This window comes from Gracilinanus agilis, chromosome 2, assembly GCF_016433145.1.
Source record: "Gracilinanus agilis isolate LMUSP501 chromosome 2, AgileGrace, whole genome shotgun sequence".
In the NCBI taxonomy this organism is placed as follows: Eukaryota; Metazoa; Chordata; class Mammalia; order Didelphimorphia; family Didelphidae; genus Gracilinanus; species Gracilinanus agilis.
In genome coordinates, this window is record NC_058131.1 from 268,540,552 (window position 1) to 268,561,490 (window position 20,939).

The 20,939-nt window shown below is 38.2% G+C and overlaps 1 protein-coding gene across 1 annotated transcript in view; it reads right to left on the reverse strand.

Moving 5' to 3' along the window:
• The window catches only part of PNPLA7 (patatin like phospholipase domain containing 7), a 262,836-nt gene that overhangs the window by 76,458 nt on the left and 165,439 nt on the right, over window positions 1-20,939 (reverse strand). Inside the window, exons 24-25 of the mRNA XM_044659658.1 lie at window positions 16,102-16,115; window positions 908-939 (exon numbers count right to left, since the gene is read on the reverse strand). Of these exons, the coding sequence (XP_044515593.1) occupies window positions 908-939; window positions 16,102-16,115 (46 nt within the window). The remainder of the gene's footprint in view (window positions 1-907; window positions 940-16,101; window positions 16,116-20,939) is intronic.

Genomic DNA, 20,939 nt, shown 5'->3' on the forward strand with positions numbered 1-20,939 from the left:
GAGAGAGAGAGAGAGAGAGAGAGAGAGAGAGAGAGAGAGAGAGAGAGAGAGAGAGAGAGAGCGCATAAACTTTTCATACAGACCAATATATACCCCTTATGACCTCACCACTCAATCCCTTCCTTAAACATCCCAAGATATCTCTGACTGGTAAACAGCCACTGAGGAGGTTGATTTGGAGACAGCCCCCCCCCCCCCCCAACTCCTCCCTCATTACAGGAAGAGGTGGATCTTTGTTAATTTGAGGAAGGACACCAACACACCCTTTCCTACTCAGGGGGTGGCTGGGTCACTGTCAAAGTCCAACATGGAGACTAGAGTTTCTTGACTTTTCTTACCTAAGAGAGTTCTAGTTTACAGATAAATAAGGAGCAGGTCTCCACCCTGCCTCTAAAAAAAGCCAGCCCAGTGAGATGCCTTGAGACCTGGGAATAAATTACTTTAGCTTGGGAGTTAGCTGATCTTCAAAACCTGAGGTTTAAGAAAGATTTCATATAAAAATTATTATAATTCAATATTAATTTCCCATAGCTATTAAAGGCAAATGAGCAATGGTTCTCTGACTTTCAGTCTGTATGGGACTTCTGTTTGGTAGCTTGTAGACACCTGAACTTACAAAAAGATAACAGTGGCCCTCTCAGGAACCAGTCCAGGAAGCTCTACAGCAGACATTCCACAAGGCCCTGGTACTTCCTGAGTTGGAAATGTGTTGTCTTCGGTGTGGTCATAAGCATGCCTGGGTCAAGTTTTCTACATTATCTAGAGCTGTTCTCAGTTGTACAAATCTATTAAATGCTCATTACTCCAGAGACCAATTACAGTTTAGTTCTAAAGTGTTAAAAGATGATCAGAGTTTCTATTCCCTTCCCTCTCTGATCCATCATTCATACAGCCAACATAATCTTACTTAAGCAAAGATCTGGTCATGTCACTATTTTGCTCAAAAATCTTTTGAGGCCCAATAAAGTTCAAACTCATTTTTTTGGCAGTCAAGGCCCTATCTGTCCACCCTACCTTTCCACCTGTATTTCATATTTTTCTTCTTCACACACACTTTGATATAGTCAAAGTACTCTGTTCCCCCCAAACATAGCCAGTACTCTCTCATTTCCATGACTTGATTCACCTTGTTCCTTATGGTTACATTTTCCATCCTTCTCCTCACTTCTTTTGCAGTATTTCTACCTATCCTTTAAAGCCCAACTCTACTACCACCTTCTCTCCAAGCTTCCTCTGCATCTTTTAGTGATGGTCACCCTGCCTCAGGGCTCATAAAAAAACTCTGCATTTCTCTAATCTGTCTTTATGTCTTCTTGTCCTCTTACTGGTAATAATTATAAATAACATTTATACAGCACTTGCTATATGCCACACACTATGCTAAGTGTTTTTACTAAATTTGTTGTTGATCATTTGCTTTGAAGCCAATCAGTGACATCACAGGATGATTTTTGAGTAAATTGGTTTTAAGTGAGGCAAAACTGCACAAAGTCATCAACCTCACTCTGTGAAAGGGAATTCTTTGTTCTCTTTTCTGAGTTTACACTTGTAAAAGGGAATTCTTTATTCCCTTTGTCTATTTTGAGTTAACATTTGGTTAAACAATAACTTAAGTACCCCTACTTAGTACACCTCACTAGATTGTGAAGACAGGATTAATTCTCCTTTGTCCATTTTTGGATTGAACCAACAAAAGCTTGAACTAGATGGAGGAGTTCAGCAAGTCACTTACTACAATGGGTGACAACTCCAGAAACTTGTGAATCTTTTGATAAGAGTTTACACTTTCAGAGGATGAGAGGTATGGATTCCAAACTTGTGAATCCTATGATCAAAGTTGATACCTTCAGAGGCCTTTGATAAGAGTTCACCCCTCCAGAAAAAAGAATCGGTTCCCACAAACACTGCCTCCTGGGCAGTGCTAGCACCATAAAAGCCTGGAGAGAGTCTTTGAGGGAGCTTTGCTGGAGACTGAGGCTTGGATTGTGGGCTTGGAGCTCAGCTTCAACTTGGACTCTGACTCCTGGACTACTTCATGGTATGAGTGAAAGGCTGACTCCTTTCCTTGTTTCTGGAAAGACTACCTTCCATCTTGGAGGAAGCCGTGTGGTTACTCACTACCAGTATTCCTGGTTGATAGCTAATTAATCTCTGCCTAGATTAAGATAGGATAGATAACTTCTCTATCCCTTTCACATTTCTCTATTTTATTGGTTCCTCTCTATGTTGTAAATATTTGTAAATAAATTTCTGACTCAAGATATAATAAATACTGGTGACCACATAATTTCATATAATTTCAGTCAAACCATTAATTTTCAACCCTTACAACTCTTTCTTCCAGAGTCACTGAAGTCCAGTGGCATGACAAAAGTCAGGGCTTCGTTGATGGCTTGGGAGGCAGTGGATGATCTTGGTGTCTTTAATGTCTCACCCAAGCTTTAGGCACTCCACAACACCTGTTCCAGTTACCTTCATGGCCATAGGAATAAACTGTTCTTCTCCATCCATTCTACCTGGGAAAGACTTCGCATACTTGGGATAGGACAATATCCTAAGTTACTGAGAGTTTTGAGTATCTGTTACCCTCAACAAGGCTTATCTGCCAAGATTGTTTTGCTAGAGGGTGGCTGCTGTGCATCATGCTATAGCTTCTTAGAGCCACATGCTATAGCTTCTTAGAGCCACATGTAAGAGTTTGTGTAGAGGGCGCATCATCCCCTCCCCCCTCCTGGATTGCCAACCCAGTTCATCTCATTTTTTGCATGCCAGTGCACTTCCATGAATGTAAATAAAAGGGTGTGGGTGGACTTCACCTGCCCCTACTTCCCTGAGATCAGCAGGTGAGATAAATTGAGAATTCTGGAGGATGAGCTACACGTAGTCAGACTTAGAGTAGGAAAGAGACTTTAAATCTATGCTTATCTGTTTTCTCTATTTCAAGCGATTATTAATAAACTATGGAAAATAAGAACTTGGAGATATTCATTTTAATCTAACAGAATGGCAACCACTATCAGAAAAAGAATTTTTAATTTTCTTTTGAGAAAGCCTTTGAGCATAGAATAGGGAGTAGATAAATTTTGCAAAACCACGTTTCTGTCATGCTGCTGCTCTTGCTTGCTTATGCTGAAATGCCTGCTTTGCTCCGTCTGCTTTCATGTGCCGGACACATCCTTTGTGGAGACAGTTAAGTTACTGCTTCCATTTCTGCACCTGCTGCTTCTCTTGCAAGCCTTCCACACGGATTGGTAAGAACTCTCCCCCATGTGCCCCGCTCCTTTTTTAGCTTAGATAAAGTGTGGGGTATTGGAGAAAGGAGCCCAAGCCATAAAGTTTGCACAGATGGGTCTATCCTGCAGAACCACCAAAATCCAAGTGAGTCCCAAGTAGCTCTGGAATTGAGCAGGAACTCCTAATCCTTCCCAGCCCCCTGGATCCTTGCACCAGATCTGGCTGTGGGTGATCCCCCTGCGCAGTGCCCAACCCTTCCCCCCTACTCCTCTGGAAGGTGAAGTGGGCTCCTAGCTCCTGCTTCACTCAGCACAGCACAGCACAGCACAGGAAGCAGCCTGTCTACGTTATCCACCCCAACCCCAGCCTTCCAAACTGACCATAAAAACCAAGAGGGCCTCCACCTCCTGGCTGTAAGGGTGGAGACTGAGGTGTTAGCTCACATGAGGGACTTGGGGCCAGAAGAGAGCTCTTAGCTAAAACTTAAGGCTTTTCCTGCCCTACATTCAAATGAGTCTAAAGACCAGCCATTATGGGAAATAAACAGATTAAAATCAGTAAAGTGCCCAAGGTTTCTCCATTACATAAGTTTCTATGTAGTTGGATTGACCAAGAGTTTCCTAAGTAGGCTTGGATAGAACAAAGAAGGAAGTTAAAAAACTTTGCGAAGCCTGGATGGATAAGTCCTTTAGATGACCAAAGTATGGTTCCTTTGACTCCAAGGTCTTAAAAGATTTAAAAATGGCCAAAAGTGACAAAGATTCCAAATATTATAAGTACTGGCCCCTGTGGGCACATAAATCAGCTACAACGGGTCCCTCAGTGTCCTGCCAAATTTTGGAATGATGGCAATAATAGACTCTGTTAGCAATATTTCAGCTGAGGTTGAAAGATTGGCTAGATTTGGAGAACTTGTGCCAAATATCCATGAGCTTTGTAAAAGTGAAATTTGGGAGATGCCATCTAAAAGTATATATATTTTCTATGGACACGTGGAAATTATCAAACTACATTTCCCGTGGTCCAACAGGTTTCCGTTTCCGGTTCTTTGGGCATGGGGAAGCCTACGTCTCCACACAGAGAACAGTTTAAAATCTCCTGGGTTAGGAGGGAGTGGCCCTCTTGGCCAGCAGACTCAGGAAGAGACAGGAGGCAATAATGGCCAGGGCGGCAGTTTTGAATTCTTACAAGCACGTGGTCTAATAACTTTATCTATCAGCATGGCTTTAATTAAAATACTAATTATTATTATATCAGCCTTTATTATTTTTTACCTTAATAGCTTCAAAGGTTTTTAAATGATACACAGCAAGTAGCTATAGAGACTCATGTGAATCCTAATGATAGCAGCTTTGTTTGCAGTTGTTCTAAAATGAGTTCTTATAATTTGGGGGATTTTGGTACTTCTTGGAATGTCCATTAATTGTACTACTGTTTTTAAAAACCTGGTGAAAAAAATCATGTACACTCACATTGTGGATCACAGCCAAGTTAAAAGGGAAATAGATCTCATTTTTGAGTGAGAAAACTTTGTGTTGTGCCTCTGCTTGGCTAATACATTGCCACATGGAATGTGAACTATGAAATTATGATTTTTTATTATTATTGTTTTTTTCTTTATATTTACAATAGTATTTTTTATTTTTTATTTTTTCCTATCTTTTTTAGTACTTGAAGTACATGAAATCAGTATTAATGTTTTTGATCTTGAAGGATAAGTTTATAATACTTATTAGCTATTAATATCTATGCATGCTGGGAGCCATTGAGCCTCCTCTTTTGACGCCTTTATGATCCATACCTTTTCTTATGAAAAGCACTATAGTCTTATTGGAAAACTTTAAGTTCTTAGCAAACCAACAGTTAAGAGGTTAACAATTTCTTTCCAAGACTACAGGCAGAAATTAAGCAAAAAGCTGCCTGGGCATTGAATTATTTCTAGACAGTCAAGTTCAAAACTGGACAAAACTAGACTAGACCTCATCCAGCAGGGGCTTTTCGCCCGAGAAAAATATTCCCAGACTTAGCTTACTTATAATAAGGCGGCTAAAAAAGCTTCTGAGGCGTCTGTGTATTGTCTAAGTTATAATTGCCATTTCTGCGCAACTGTGAAGTTTCTTTGTGCTCTTGTGTGAAATGGATTTGGTACACAGTATATAATAAAATCCCAAGCTCATTGCCAGACACGGAGCAGCAGCATGAACTGACAGAAATCCAGAGTCCCCTCCTCTTTAAGACTTAAGCCATCCTTATCAGATTTCCTGGAGATGTTGGATAGCTTCCAACATATGCATACCCCAAAGCTTAAGACTAGAGAAACCTGCCATTGACTGTTAAGTATTATGGGACTTTTACTAATACTTGTATCTGATTTCAGAAGAAGGGATCACAAAAGAGCCACTGCAGTGCCAAGAAGCACAAGGTCAAAGAGACCAATAATCCCTGTGGGATTGATGAGAATCTACACTAAGATAAAAAACTTGTTTTGGAGGTTCAAGGAAGCGGTTATTCGACAATTTCAGACACAAGACTCCCTCATGCCAAATTTCTGACAAGTACCTTAGTTTGGCTTTCATATTTGTCTCCACTATCCCTGAGAGTGAAGGTAAACTCATACCAAGGAATCATACTTCCCTTTATCTCAGAACCTAGTCCCTTTTCTTTTATAATTTGGCAATTTTCTGTAGTCCTGGCTGCTGATGAGTATGTAATTAGAATCTGTTACCCTAAAAACTATGATCCCCAGCAAAACTACAATTCTCAGTACCTCACTCACTTCCTGTCATTATGTGCTAATGCAGACAGAATATAAATTAGGTGGAGTTTTGTGTCTCTGTCTCTTTCCTTTCTGTGCTGGCTTTGGTGGAGCAGGGATTTTTGAGAAGGTAGAAAAACTTAGTCACATGGTTCTATTTTGCCAGATAATAAACTTTATAAAAATAATACTTGAAGTATTACACATTAATTTAAAGATTACATTTATGGTGACTACAAAGGGATGTTCAGAACCCTTAATTCTATCTGAGTAGATTAGTTTGAAAAGAAACCACATTTCTCTTGCCCTCACTCTAGGGAACTTTCTTAGGAGTTTTCCCAGTGTTGCTGCTGCCTGTTGCTGTCAATCCTGCCTCCTTCCCTAACTGCATGGGTGGTCCTTGTGGAGCCACCTGCCACTGATGATCCTGCTGCTGCTGCTGATTGCTGCTGAGAAGCTGGGAGTCCTTGGAGCCATTCTCCAAACAAGCTGGGAAAGTATAAATCCCGTTTTTTTCCTTATATTGCCAACACCTGAGTGTTTGCTTGCTACTTGCCTTGGAAGTCCAAGTGTGCTTCCCTTAGACCAGTGATGGGCAAACTATGGCCTGTGGGCCAGATGCAACCCCCTGAAATATTCTATCTGGCCCGCCCAACATTATTCCTAATCTGACAAATACAATGAGTAGATACAATACAATGAAACTTCGAAAGAGTTGCCTTAGAAACAGACTGATGGATGAGCCTTTCCTTTCCCTTGGCCCCCTCTTTAAAAAGTTTGCCCATCACTGCTATAGATTGTTTACTAGCGTAAGATACAGTCAAAGCATTTATCAGCTCACTCTACTTTCCTAAAAATGGAGAATATATTCCTGACAAAGAAATACGTTTAAATTATATCATTTGATCTTTACAACAACCCCATGACATAGGTAGCACACATATAGCATCCACTTAACAACTGAGGACACTGAGGTTCAGAAAGAGTAAGTGGCTTGTGCAAGGCCACACAGGTATCAAGTGGCAATTCAAAATCTGAATCTAGATCCTAAATCCAAATTCAGTGTGCTCTGAGTAATACAATATTTGCCTATTGTAAAAAAATCTCAAAATATGACTGAAAACTTTTAAAAAGGACATTTCTTTGATCTTAGGTAAGCCCCTCACCCTCCTTGGACTTCCATGCTCTTATCTATAAAATGGGTTAGTGAGCTGGAAAAGTCTTTTCCAACTAAAAAATCCTATGTCCTCTTACTGGGTTCACTGGGGCTACATGAAGTCTTCCCCATTTCTGTCTTCTGAATTCTAATATATTTTTTAACATTTTAAAAAATATTTTATTTTTTAGAAAAATTTTCCATGGTTACACGATTCATGTTTTTACTTTCCCCTTCATTCCCCCTTCACCCCCGCCTATAGGCGACTCACATTTCCACTGGTTTTAACATGTGTCATCAATCAAGACTTATTTACATATTATTGATAGTTGCATTGGTGTGGTTGTTTCGAGTCTACATCCCCAATCATATCCATATCAACCCATGTGTTCAAACAGTTGTTTTTCTTCTGTGTTTCCACTCCCGCAGTTCTTCCTCTGAATGTGGATAGTGTTCTTTTCCATAAATCCCTCAGAACTGTCCTGGGTCACTGCATTGCTGCTAGTACAGAAGTCCATTACATTCGATTTTACCACAGTGTATCAGTCTCTGTGTACAATGTTGTTCTGGCTCTGCTCCTTTCACTCTGCATCAATTCCTGGAGGTCATTCCAGTTCACATGGAATTCCTCTAAGCACAATAGTATTCCATCACCAGCATATACCACAATTTGTTCAGCCATTCCCCAGTTGAAGGGCATACCATCCTTTTCCAGTTTTTTGCCACCACACAAAGCGCAGCTATAAATATTTTTGTACAAGTTTTTTTCTCTATGATCTCTTTGGGGTACAAACCCACCAATGGTATGGCTGGATCAAAGGGCAGGCAGTCTTTTAGCACTCTTTGGGCATAGTTCCAAATTGCCATCCAGAATGGTTGGATCAGTTCACAATTCCACCAGCAATGCATTTATGTCCCAATTTTGCCACATCCCCTCCAACATTCATTACTCTCTCCTGCTATCATTTTAGCCAATCTGCTAGGTATGAGGTGGTACCTCAGATTTGTTTTGATTTGCATTTCTCTAATTATTAGAAATTTAGAACACTTTCTCATGTGCTTATTGATAGTTTTGATTTCTTTATCTGAAAATTGTCTATTCATGTCCCTTGCCCATTTATCAAATGGGGAATGGCTCGATTTTTTTATACAATTAATTTAACTCCTTGTATATTTGAATTAGACCTCTGTCAAGGTTTTTTTATTATAAAGATTTTTCCCCCAGTTTGTTGTTTCCCTTCTGATTTTGGTTGAATTGTTTTTGTTTGTACAAAACCTTTTTAATTTAATATAATCAAAATTATTCATTTTACATTTTGTAATTTTTTCTAACTCTTGCTTGGTTTTAAAATTTTTCCCTTTCCCATAGATCTGACAAGTATACTATTCTGTGTTCACTTAGTTTACTTATAGTTTCCTTCTTTATATTCAAGTCATTCACCCATTCTGAATTTATCTTGGTGTAGGGTGTGAGATATTGATCTAAATCTAATCTCTCCCATATTGTTTTCCAATTTTCCCAACAGTTTTTGTCAAATAGTGGATTTTTATCTCAAAAGTTGGGCTCTTTGGGTTTATCATAGACTGTCTTGCTGAGGTCACTTACCCCAAGTCTATTCCACTGATCCTCCCTTCTGTCTCTTAGCCAGTACCATATCGTTTTTTGTTTGTTTTTTTTTAAACCCTTAACTTCTGTGCATTGGCTTATAGGTGGAAGAGTGGTAAGGGCAGGCAATGGGGGTCAAGTGACTTGCCCAGGGTCACATAGCTGGGAAGTGTCTGAGGCCAGATTTGAACCTAGGACCTCCCGTTTCTAGGCCTGGCTCTCAATCCACTGAGCTACCCAGCTGCTCCCTACCATATCATTTTGATGACCACTGCTTTATAGTATAGTTTAATATCTGGTACTGCTAGGCCACCTTCCTTCACGTTTTTTTTTTCATTATTTCCCTTGATATTCTTGATCTTTTGTTCTTCCAAATGAGGAATCTCACTATATCACTAAACAGAACTGTTCAGTATAGACCAAACCAACTTTATTCTAACAGGCACAGAGTTAATTAGTTATGGTCATATTTCTTATTTGGGCAAGCCTCTGCACCACTCAATAAGGTTTGCTCTGAAAGGTTAGCATATAGGATGGAGGTGACAATTAAGAAAACCACTGAGACAGGTTTGCCACTAACCAGTGTTCTATTTGGAGAGCAATAAAAAAAATGGTGTCCCAGTTCCCACAAACAAAATGCTATTTCAAACCATGCCTTTGAAGTTTCAATCCTGGATAGTTCCAGAGAGGGGTCAGCCATTAAACTCAAAAGGCATAGCCCCAGGAACTCCAAATGCATTGATTCTTTGAGGAAAACACAACAGTGAGAGAATATCACAGGTTATATTAAGTGTAAGACCAAAAAGTATAAACAGGAGACTATCATATAACAAGATAATTTTAAATTATAATCATAACCTTTCATGTTGTTGATGGCTTTGTTAGTAGCTGAGTAATAATCCTCATCATAGCACTTCTAATAGTTAATGAGATCAGGATTGTAAAGGTAATACTTACTTTCAGAGACAAAGTATTTGGGGGTCAATTCTCAATTGTGGAATAAGAATTGTGGCTCTATGTTTATTGCTGGTCCCTTTTGGAACTTCTAACTAGTGGTCATTTGCAATTCCTAAGTGCAACAAGACACAGTAGAAAAAATGCTGGGTTTAGACCCTATCTGTTTTGCATTTTTCTTTTAGTCTTTACTGATAAGACTTTTCCTGGCAATCTTTTCCAACTAAAGAATCCTATGATCCTCTTTCTGAAGTTCACTAGGGCTACATGAAGTCTTTCCCATTTCTATCTTCTGTGTTCAAATATGTTTTAAGATGCTTTAAAAATCAACTGACTGATAAGGGCAGGGTGCCTGAAAGGAAAGCAACTATAGAAATCTGAGATGAAACTTGTTATCTATTGTCTACACGTTCAAGTTATCCTCTTCTATTATATTTGTACTTCTCATGTTTCTCTGTCATCAGAGTAATTCTTTATGGCTGGGTTCTTTATTTCTTCATTCTTCAGCCTACTTCCTTGACCCAGGTTTGGGTATGTTGACTTGTACATGGTTGAACCTTGGCTCAGTTTCTTATTTGCAAGGTGATCTTAATTAAGGAAGTCAACTCCCCAGGTCTTCATCTATTAATGAAGAAGTTGAGGGTGCAGCTAGATGGTTAGAGATGGGAGGTCTTTAGGTTAAAATCTGGCCTCAAACACTTCCTAGCTGTGTGACCCTGGGCAAGTCACTTAAAGCCCATTGCCTAGCCCTTACCACTCTTCTGCCTTAGAACCAATACCCAGTATTGATTCCAAGATGGAAGGTAAGGGGTTTAAAAAAAAAGTTGGACTAGATGACCACTGAAGTACCTTCCAGGTCTATCAATATGAGGGCCAATGATCTCAGAGCAAGGTACTATAAATAATCTGCTCCCAATACATACAGTTAGTTAGCCCATCCTTAAATTATAGACCATAACCTCCATCTTCTCCTAAGCTTTACAGGGCCAGGTAATCTCACCTTGGTCCTTGGAGAAGAAAAGAAAAAGAGCCTGTGGCAGTGAACTTCTATGTTGTGTTTTTTTTCTGAAAGCTGAAGAATATATTTAGAAAGAAATAAGGCAAAACTGTTTACCAAGTGAGGCCAATAGGATGCCTGAGAATCAATAGCATGACTGGGATTTTCCTTCAAGTTAAGGAGGAGCACTTGAAGCTAGGAAGAATTAAAAAAGAAATACCTGCATCAAATCTAAAAATAGAAAACAACACAATGTAAAGAAACTTGATAATAACTGCTGTTTTCTCTCTCCCTTCTTTAGCTCTGGAAGAATCAGGCAAAGATCCAGAGTACACTGACTTCTGCTTATACCAGTCATCAGTAGAGGATAGAGGATTCAAGCAGGGAAGGAAATGGGGAGGTAGAGGGAGGAATGAGTCTCGAAAAATTTTAAAACAGTAACAGCCAAGCTTGGTACATAGCTAGCACCTTCTTTCCCAGGTTCAAAAGTGCAGCATAAGCATCCTCAGAGAATGATTTAATGAGCAGGAGAAAAGGGGAATAATGGAAACAACATATTTTTAAAAAATATAAACTAGCTACATTTGCGATGACTCATTCTGAAATACAAGGTGACACCTCTCCTTTTATAGAATGGAAAGGATCTAAGAAGCTAAATCTTTATCTCTGGACATGGAGCAAATGTATCTGTAATTTGTTTGAAACTATATGGATCATTTATTTTTTTGTTCCATTTGCCCCTATTTCATTTCATAGGAGAGCTATAGTAAAGAAGAGGCTAAGCTAGGCTAGGATACAATGGCAAGAGAGCTGAAGAAGACTCCACCTGGCAAAAAAACAAGAAAACAACAAAAAATAAATTAGCAAAGAAGAACAGAATGGTGTTTTGTGGGATTTTTAAAGCTATATAGCAGGGAATAGAGGATGATACAAGATTCAAGAGAACAATAGTTTGGGAGGGGGTGGGGTACTGACGAGGGACAAGTTAGAGGAGACAGAGATGGTCAATTCTTATTTTGCTTCTGTTTTCTCTGCCAAAGAAAATGACCTTTAAGCTGAGAAGAAAAGAACAATGGCTAATAGGAAAATGATACTCAGAATAAGCAAGGAAATAGAAGAGTACACATCTAGATGTTCTAGATGAATTCAAGTCATCTGGCCTAGATAAATAATATGTTGAGATCCTGAAAGAACAGGATGATGGAATTCCTAAGCCTGTTGTCAATGATATATATTTTTTTAAACCCTTACCTTCCGTCTTGGAGTCAATACTGTGTATTGGCTCCAAGGCAGAAGAGTGGTAAGGGTAGGCAATGGGGGTCAAGTGACTTGCCCAGGGTCACACAGCTGGGAAGTGCCTGAGGCCAGATTTGAACCTAGGACCTCCGGACTCTATCCCCTGAGCTACCCAGTTGCCCCCTTGTTGTCAATGATATTTGAAAGATCCTAGAGAACAAGAGAGGTACCATAAAATAGGGGTCAGATACTGTCTGATTTCTTTAAACGGTGAAAAACATTCTACAAATTTTTGGCTAGGAAAACTCTAGAATGAATGATTAAAGAGATGGCTAGTGAATATGCAGAAAAGTATACATGCCAGAAAATAAAAATTTTGACAGGTGAATAAACTTGTAAATAAGGGAATATCTTATATTGAGCTTACCAAGATATTAGCAAAGCAATTGGTAAAATGTCTCATATTATGCTTGTAGAAAAAAATGCAAATGTGTGAGCTAAACATTACAATTAGGTTGATTCAAAGCTCGATGAATAGATGGGCTTGAAGAGCTGAAAATGATTTGATGTCAATTAGACAGAATATTTCCAGTGTTATGCCCCAGGGATCACTGCTTAACCTCCTTTTACCAATGACTTGGATAAAGGCCATAGATATCATACTTATCAAACTGGTAGATGAACCAAAGCTGGGGGGGGGGGGAGGAAGCTAACATAAGGGATGAAAATCAGGATCTAAAAGGAGCTTGACAGGCTGGAGCATTGATTAATCTATTAAGACAGAATTTAATAGGGATAAATGTAAAGTCTTACATTAGGAAACAAAAGATCGATTTGACAAATATAAGATGAGGAGGTATATGGTTAGCTGGTTGCCTCAACAAATGTCTTTTCCTTTAGGGAGAAGCTCCACCAGAATAGGATCACAGACAGCCAAAAAGATGCCTTAAATTGTCCACTTCCCTCATTTTATAGTTGAGGAAACTAAGGTCCAGAGAGGTGAAGTAACTTGTCCAAGGTGATGTAGATATAAGGGGTAGAGCTAGAATTCAAACCAAGGCTCTCTAACTCCAAATCTAGTGTTCCTCTCACTGTGCTAAACTGCCTTTAAAAATTGGAGGGTTTTGTGAACTGCAAATTCAATGAGTTAGCAGTGTGGTATGGCAGCCAAAAAAGCTAAAATATGTAACCTCTACCTTTACCTTAATAGAAGATATAGTTTCAAAAGGTAGAGGTCAGTATGAAATTTATCTCAGGCACAAGTGGCAGTTTATGAAAAGGCCTAAAGAGAAAGGATGTAGAATTTACTTCATAGGATATGACTGGAATATATTGTGTGAGTGAAAGGAAATAATAGAAAACAAATATGGAAAGGTAAGGTAGAATCAAAATGAGCAAGACTTTAAATCCTAGGATATGCAGTTTGCTTAGTGTCATAGAAGCCATAGGGAACTAATGAAGAATTTTGAGTAGGAACATGACACTCAGAACTATGACATAGGAAGACTATTTTGGTGGGTGCAAAAAAGAATTAATTGAGAAAGAGTAGAAGCAATAAGACTAATTACAAAATTATTACAAAAGGATCTAATCTATTAGAATGCAAGTTTCTTGAAAGCAGAGTCCTTCTGTTTCTCATTTAATTTGCCTTTATATTCCCAGTAGTTGTTACCAAACTAATTTTTTTTCTAAGCTCCAAAAGAGAATGGCATGTGACCCCTACCTTTCCTAAGGATACAACTCACAAGTTGTCAAGGATGATATATAGCTCATACCACTGCCTGTGTGTAGGTTAATTAGTCAATAAACATGTATTAAGTGCCTAATTTGTGCCAGACCTTGGGCTAAGGGCTGAGAATACAAGGAAAGTTTCCTGACCTTGAGGAGCTCACATTCTAATGAGGGAAGACAACACATGAGATAAAGCTGAAACTGGGAGAGGGAGTACAAAGGGAGGGTTACCATGAAGAGGAGGAAAGTAACAAGATGGTCCTTAAGTGGCAGATGGATATACCACAAGTGGTGATACCTAGTATTCTGGGGTGTGAGAACATGGTTGATCTCATGGCTAATTTTACAAAAATTCATATTTATAAATAGAACCTTCCTTGCCATAATCCTATGGGATGAGACTTTATTACCCCAGAGCCATTCTTTGATTAATAAATAGTCAAAGGATATAAATAGGGAGTTTTCAGGGAAAGAAATCAAAGCTATCAATAGCCATATTTTTTTTAAAAATGTTCTAAATCACTAATAATCAGAGAAGTGCAAATTAAAACAAATCTGAGGTATCAGTTCACACCCATCAGATTGATCAAGTTGACAAAAAAGGAAAATGACAACTGCTAGAGAGGATATGGGAAAACAGATACACTAACATACTGTTGGTAGAACTGAACTGGTCCAACTATTCTGGAAAGCAATTTGGAACCATGCCCCAAAATCTATTAAAAAATAAAAATAAAAAATATATACAATTTATAAACATAAACCCTCTGACCCAACAATATGGCTAGTATACTTATACTCCAAAGAGATCCAAGAAAGAGGAAAAGGACTCACATGTACAAAAATCTTTAGAGCATCTATTTTTGTGGTGGCAAAGAGTTAGAAACTAAAGGGAAGCCCACCAATTAGATAATGACTAAACAAGTTATGGTATAAGAACATGATGAAATACTATTGTGCTCTAAGAAATAATGAAGTGGAGGATTTCAGAAAAACCAGGTAAGACTTGTATGAACTGATTCAAAGTGAAGTGAGCAAAACTAGAACAAAGTATACAATAACAACAATATTATAAAGACAAACTACTCTGAAAGACTTAGGAATTATGATTAACACAATGACCAACCACAAATCCAAAAGACTCGTCATGAAACATACTATCTACCTCCAGAGTGCAGTTTGAAGCACGTTTTCTCTTTTTTCCTTCTGTTTCTTTCTTCGTTGTTTTGTTTGTTTTTTTGTTTTGGGACTTGGTTATTCTGAGAATGTATTTTGAATGTCAAATATTTGTAATAGATTTTGTTTTACTTATTCCCTCAATGGATGGGGAAGAGAATTTGTCATTGAAAACAAAATAAAACAATTAAAAAATAAAACAAACTACATTGTCTCTAATTTATATATGAGGAAACAATATTAGAGAGTAACATTAAGTTGATTTGCCCATGGCCATGTATTATCAGAACTAGGATTTAAATCCAGAACTCTTGCCAAAGATAGGTCCTTTTTTTACCCTTAATTTGAAAATAATTTATTAATTGGCTGGTCAAGATATCCTAATTGTGGTCAATTGACTTTCTCGAAAAGATGGAAACTCCTTTTTTAAATTAAATTAATTTATTTATTTATGATTTTTTTCCCCCCGTGGTTATATGATTCTTGTTCTTTCCCTTCCCTCCTTACTCCTCCCTCCTGTAGCCAACGAGCAATTCCACTGGATTTTACATATACAGAGACAAGATAGGTCCTTTAAAAAAAAAAAAACTACACTTCATTGCATTTATTAACTGGTTAAGGTGGACTGTGTCCTCCTGAAACTCATGTATCAGTTTCAAAATAAACAAGACAGAGCAAAAATCATGAGAAGAAACTCATAAGTTGCCGAAGATGAAGCAGCCAGTTGTATAATTTTTTTTTCTATTTTTCACTACCATATGGAAGTCCAGCTCCTTTCAACTCTGAATCTTTCTTTCTCAGTCCTTCCAAAAAAAAACCAAAACATTATCCAAGGGCATTTAGCATCTTTCTCTAGATAAAAGCACAACTCATAGTGCCAGCTGTTGAAGGTACTGTCAATCTTTCTAATTACTGGACTATGAAATAATCATGTTTTCTGCCTTAATGCTTTCTCTCAACTAGCTGGAATAGCTAGTTAGGAAATAAAGAAAGACCCAAATAATCTTGGGAGACTCCCTTGAATTATCCACCAGCCTAATGGATATCAAAACAAAGTGAAGAGAAAGGAACAACTTAAAAAATAAAAAGGTTTTTCACATCCAATTAACAATAACATCATTCACTTTTATATTGTCTTTCATTGTTTATAAGGTGCATGCTTAACACAACACTGTAAAGACATTATTCTCATTTTAAAGATAAAGAAACTGAAGCTTAGGGAAGTGGTTTTCCCAAATTCATGTAACTAAAATAACTAGGAGAGTTTGTCCTTGAATTCAGGTATTTTTTTTTTAACTCTTACCTTCCACCTTGGAATCAATACTATGTATTGGTTCCAAGGCAGAAGAGTGGTAAGGGCTAGGCAATGGGGGGTCAAGTGACTTGCCCAGGGTCACACACCTGGGAAAAGTCTGAGGTCAGATTTGAACCTAGGATCTCCCTTCTCTAGGCCTGGCCCTCAATCCACTGAGCTACCCAGATGCCCCCTTAAACTCCGGTGTTCTTATTCCAAATCCAAATCCAGTCCAAAGGACTTGAACTACTAGTTGTTTGACTTTAATGACTACTAGAAAAAAACTGGCTGAATTCAGAGGGAGGATTAGGCAACATAAGAGGATTGAGTCTATCCTTCCTCTCCCAGGAAAAACAGAAAATGTTTCCCAAATGGGGATACCCCTCTCATCCCCACCAAAAAACACTTCTTGGAATTGGTATTAGATTAGGCATGGTCATTAGGCACTGTAGAACTAATCAGTGTGAAAGACAATCAGGCTCATCAGCTACTGGGGGCAAAAGAATGAAGTAGGACATGAAGAGCTGGAATAATGCCAAGAGAGGAGGCTAGATAAAGGAAAGGCTGGAATGAAACTGTAGTCCTCGAATGGAATTCAGATTAATTTACTAACTTTAAAGGCATTCATGGCTTTTTGGCTAATTCAAAGGAAAATTTGCAGCCACAAATTATGGATTTCAAACTACTGCTTGAAATTTTTTTCTCACTCAGTAATATTATCCATCATCAATTAATATAGATTGAATGTACTGCAATAGCCTGGGGGAAAAAAATGTCAGGCACTTCTCTCTCTCTGTAAGGTTCAAAGTGCCATCCCCTATGAGAAGTTTAGTAAAGTGAAGAATGGCTTAACTGTGCAATTCTAGACAGCAGAGATAAAGAAGACTACTAAAATTCTAGTCCAATACCTCACTGGGACATAGAAGGGTTCTTAGTTTGTTATTGTATTCAAGCAGACTGGGCACCTCCTCTGCAATTTTGAATCTTGGGGAGTTGCCTGGGGCAATGAGAAATTGATCAACTTGCCCAAGGTCCTCCAGCCTACTTTATGTATAAGATATCAGCTCTGCACCCAGGCTGCCTTCCTGGTCCTAAGGTCAGTTTGGTTGGCTCTCTATTACTAAGCCACATGTCCAGGTGTTAGTAGCTGGAATAGCTGGGCCAAGTGAGTGGGATGAAATAAAATGACTACCCACCCAAATTATAATTACAAACTTGGAGACTGTGAACAACAGGGAAGCTCTGACAGCTGGGTCACTGGCCTGGCAGTGGACTGACTATGTGTCCACTGTTTGAAGACTAGTCTTACAAAACAGAGAGAAGCCCATTATCAGAAGGTTGGCCAACAAGTAAGGAATTTTCTTCTGGCCTCCACAATGACTAAAGTGTGGAATTGCAAGCTGCATCAGTTAACAAGGGTAACCACATGAACAAAACAGATCCCAATGTACTGAAGAAATAAAAAAGAACTAAACGGCATCTCTTAGGTTGTTTGCCTCTCTCCTTTATCCCCCTCTAGACCAAATCCTCAGAGCACTAAGAAAAACAGTAATTAAACACTGGGTTTGCTAATTAAGATGGTGAACTCATTTTGTCTCTTTCAACAGCTGATCATTATGAGCTACAATTCTGGTTCATACAAAAAAGGTCCCTTTCACTTTCCTCAGTTCATTTGGGTCTTGATGGGATGTGAGCAGAAAATGCTCAGACTTTGGCGATTTTACTTTCTTTTTAGATCTGAATCTTGTTCAGACGTGTCCATAATAAATTATGAAATACAAAACCATTTTCTGCAAGTCCTGTTTCTCACATGGATCCACTCCCATCCTCCCATCTAGGATGGCCCTTCTCTCTATACCAATTTGGAAGAACCATGGACAATTTCTGGACCTGGCTCCATCTATTAATGTTTCTTCTGATAAAAGAAAGCCTACTACCACCATACAGAAAGCAGAAATCCTTTATCTGTGTAGTAGGACTCATAGAAAATGCACATTGATGGTTCAAATTCAGTAATATGGCCCAGGTAAAGATTTAAGATAACTAAAGAGATAAATAACAATGACAACTCTTCCCATTCTTTATCTGGTCAAATCTTGACAAAATCCACAACTCATTCAAACACCGATTGCTTCTGAAATCTTCTGTCACTAAAATGTTCTTCCTAAAAATCTCTAAAAATCTAGGAGAGTGTGGACCCATCAAGTCTAAGAAAACCTTCATTATTTAAAAGCCTTAAAGGTTTTCAGGGACTCCTCACCAATGTATGTGACTCTATGAATTGGCAGCTCCCCTACCCCACATACTATCCCTGCTGCTGCCCAAGTGCCTTTTTTAAAAACCTTTACCTTCTGTCTTAGAATCAGTACTATGTATTGGTTCCAAGGTAGAAAAGTGATGAGGGCTAGGCAATGGAAGTGAAGTGACTTGTTCAGGGTCACACAATCAGGAAGTATCTGAGGCCAGACTTCCAAGACTTCCTGTCTGTAGGCCTGGCTTATTATTCATTATATACCAAAATAAGTTCTAAATGAATATAGAATCTGAATCTAAAAGGCTGTAATATGTAACATAAAAGGCATTAAAAATTAGAGAAGAAAGGAATTATCTTTATCAATTGTAGCTAGAGGAATAATTCTGATTTAAACAGGGAAGAGGTGATTAGAGAAGGTAAAATAGACAATATGGATTTCATAAAATTGAAAAGCTTTTACACACTCAAAATCAATAGTTAGAATTAGAAAGAAAATATAGCTAAGTAGAGAAAAAATTTTGTAGCAATTTTCTGTCAAGGTCTGATATGAATGAACGAATTTAAAGCTTTATTAAACCCTTACTAGGTGCCAAGCTCGGTGCTAAGGGCTCAGGATACAATTGAAAAAGCTGAGATAGTCCTTGTGGGAATTGAGTGAACCACACTGACTCCCTCCTATGACTCAATTCTGGAGCTAGCTCAGTTCCCTTTCTATTCAATTATGGGTCAAGTCTAATTTCAGTCTTATGAGAAAACTTTATTCAATTACGGGAATTGTGAAAAAACTTTATTGCATTCCTTGAATCTAGCACCGTGTGGCTGAGAAGTTGGAACACCTTTACCTGTTATTTAGAGACCCTCAACCAAGACCTAGGTTATGCTGACCAGAAAACCTAGTCAGATCCAAAAGACTGAAGTAAGCCTTTCCCCACAATTATACCATCTCAAGCAATCCATGTGTGTCTGATCTGAAAACTGGTCCCATACTGGTCAATCAATTACTGTTTTCTTGTTATTTTTTTAATTAAATACAGATACTTGGTAAGGGGTGACACTTCTTTTTCTGATTTCAGATAATTGCACCTATTTGTTCTTCCCCTCTCAATCTAAAAAGTTCCTAAACTTTCCTCTAAAAAGAAATCAGATCACCTAATCTTTTTTTTGGTTTTTATTCTGTTAATTGTTTTCTTTTAATGCCTAAAAATCTGCCTTCCCCTGTATTCAGGGGAGGCCTGGTCACGATTTATTAAACAATTATCTTGCACTGCTTAATAAATAGATATGCTCAAAAGCTCAAACTTTTGTTGCCTCAATTATTTCAGATTTCATTAGTCACACTATTAATAGTCAGAGAGAAAGGCCCAGAAGTACTAAAAGTGCTGCAGTGGGGGCTCAAGGCAAACCCCAGGCTAGGTCCTTAAGATAATGATAAGGGGAAGGGAGAAGAGAAGGGGAAGGTAGTACATTCAAAATCCATTATAACCTGCCATCCCTTACTTTTCTAGTCTTCTTACAACTTCCTCCATCTTCACTACTCTTCAATCCAGTGACTCTGGCCTTTTTGTTATTCATTGAACAAGATACTCCATCTCTTGCTCTAGCCATTTTCTCTGGCTGCCTTGCATGCCTGGAATGCTTTCCCATCTCATCTACGCCTTCTGGCTTCCTTGATTTCCTTCAAGAACCAGTTAAAATCCCACCTTCTATAGGAAACCTTTCCCAATTCCTCAGTTGGAGGATGGCTAAATAAGTTGTGGTATATGGTTGTGATGGAACACTATTGTGCTATAAGGATGAGCTGAATGCTTTCAGAAATACCTGGGAAGACAGGAACTGATGCAAAGTGAAATGAGCAAAACCAGGAGAACACTGTTAACAGTAACTGCAATACTCATGATGAAAAATACTATCCACACCTCCAAAGAAAGACTAAGGGAGTCTGAATGCAGATGGAGGCATGCTTTTTTTTACTTCATTTTTTTGTCTTTCTCCTCACTCCACCTCCTTTTTTGGTCTGTGTTCTCTTTTGTAACATTGCTATATTGGAAATGTTTTGCATGACTGCCCATGTACAATCTTATATCAAAGTGCTTGCCTTCTCAAGATGGGGAGGTGAGGAAGTGAGGAAATTTGGAACTTAAAAATCACAAAAAAATAATATGTGAAAAATTGTTTTTACATGTAATTTAGAAGTAATAAAATAAAAATAATGTTTTAAAAATTATAGTTCCTTCTATCTGATGAATAATCCCTATTTATCCTGTATATGGCTTGTTCATACACAATTATAAACATGTTTTCTTCCTCATTAGATTTTTAATTTCTTGAAGGCAGGGACTGTCTTTTGCCTCTTTTTGCATACCCAGCACTTAGCATAGTACCTGAAACATAGCAGGACCTTTTGGGATTACCTGGATGCATATTTTTTAAAAAATAAAATAATGCAAAGGTGATTTGATAAACAACAATAATTAATACCTTTAACTTCAACTTTTATGCCTTAAAAGTTTTTGAAGCACTTTTATATATATATATATATATATATA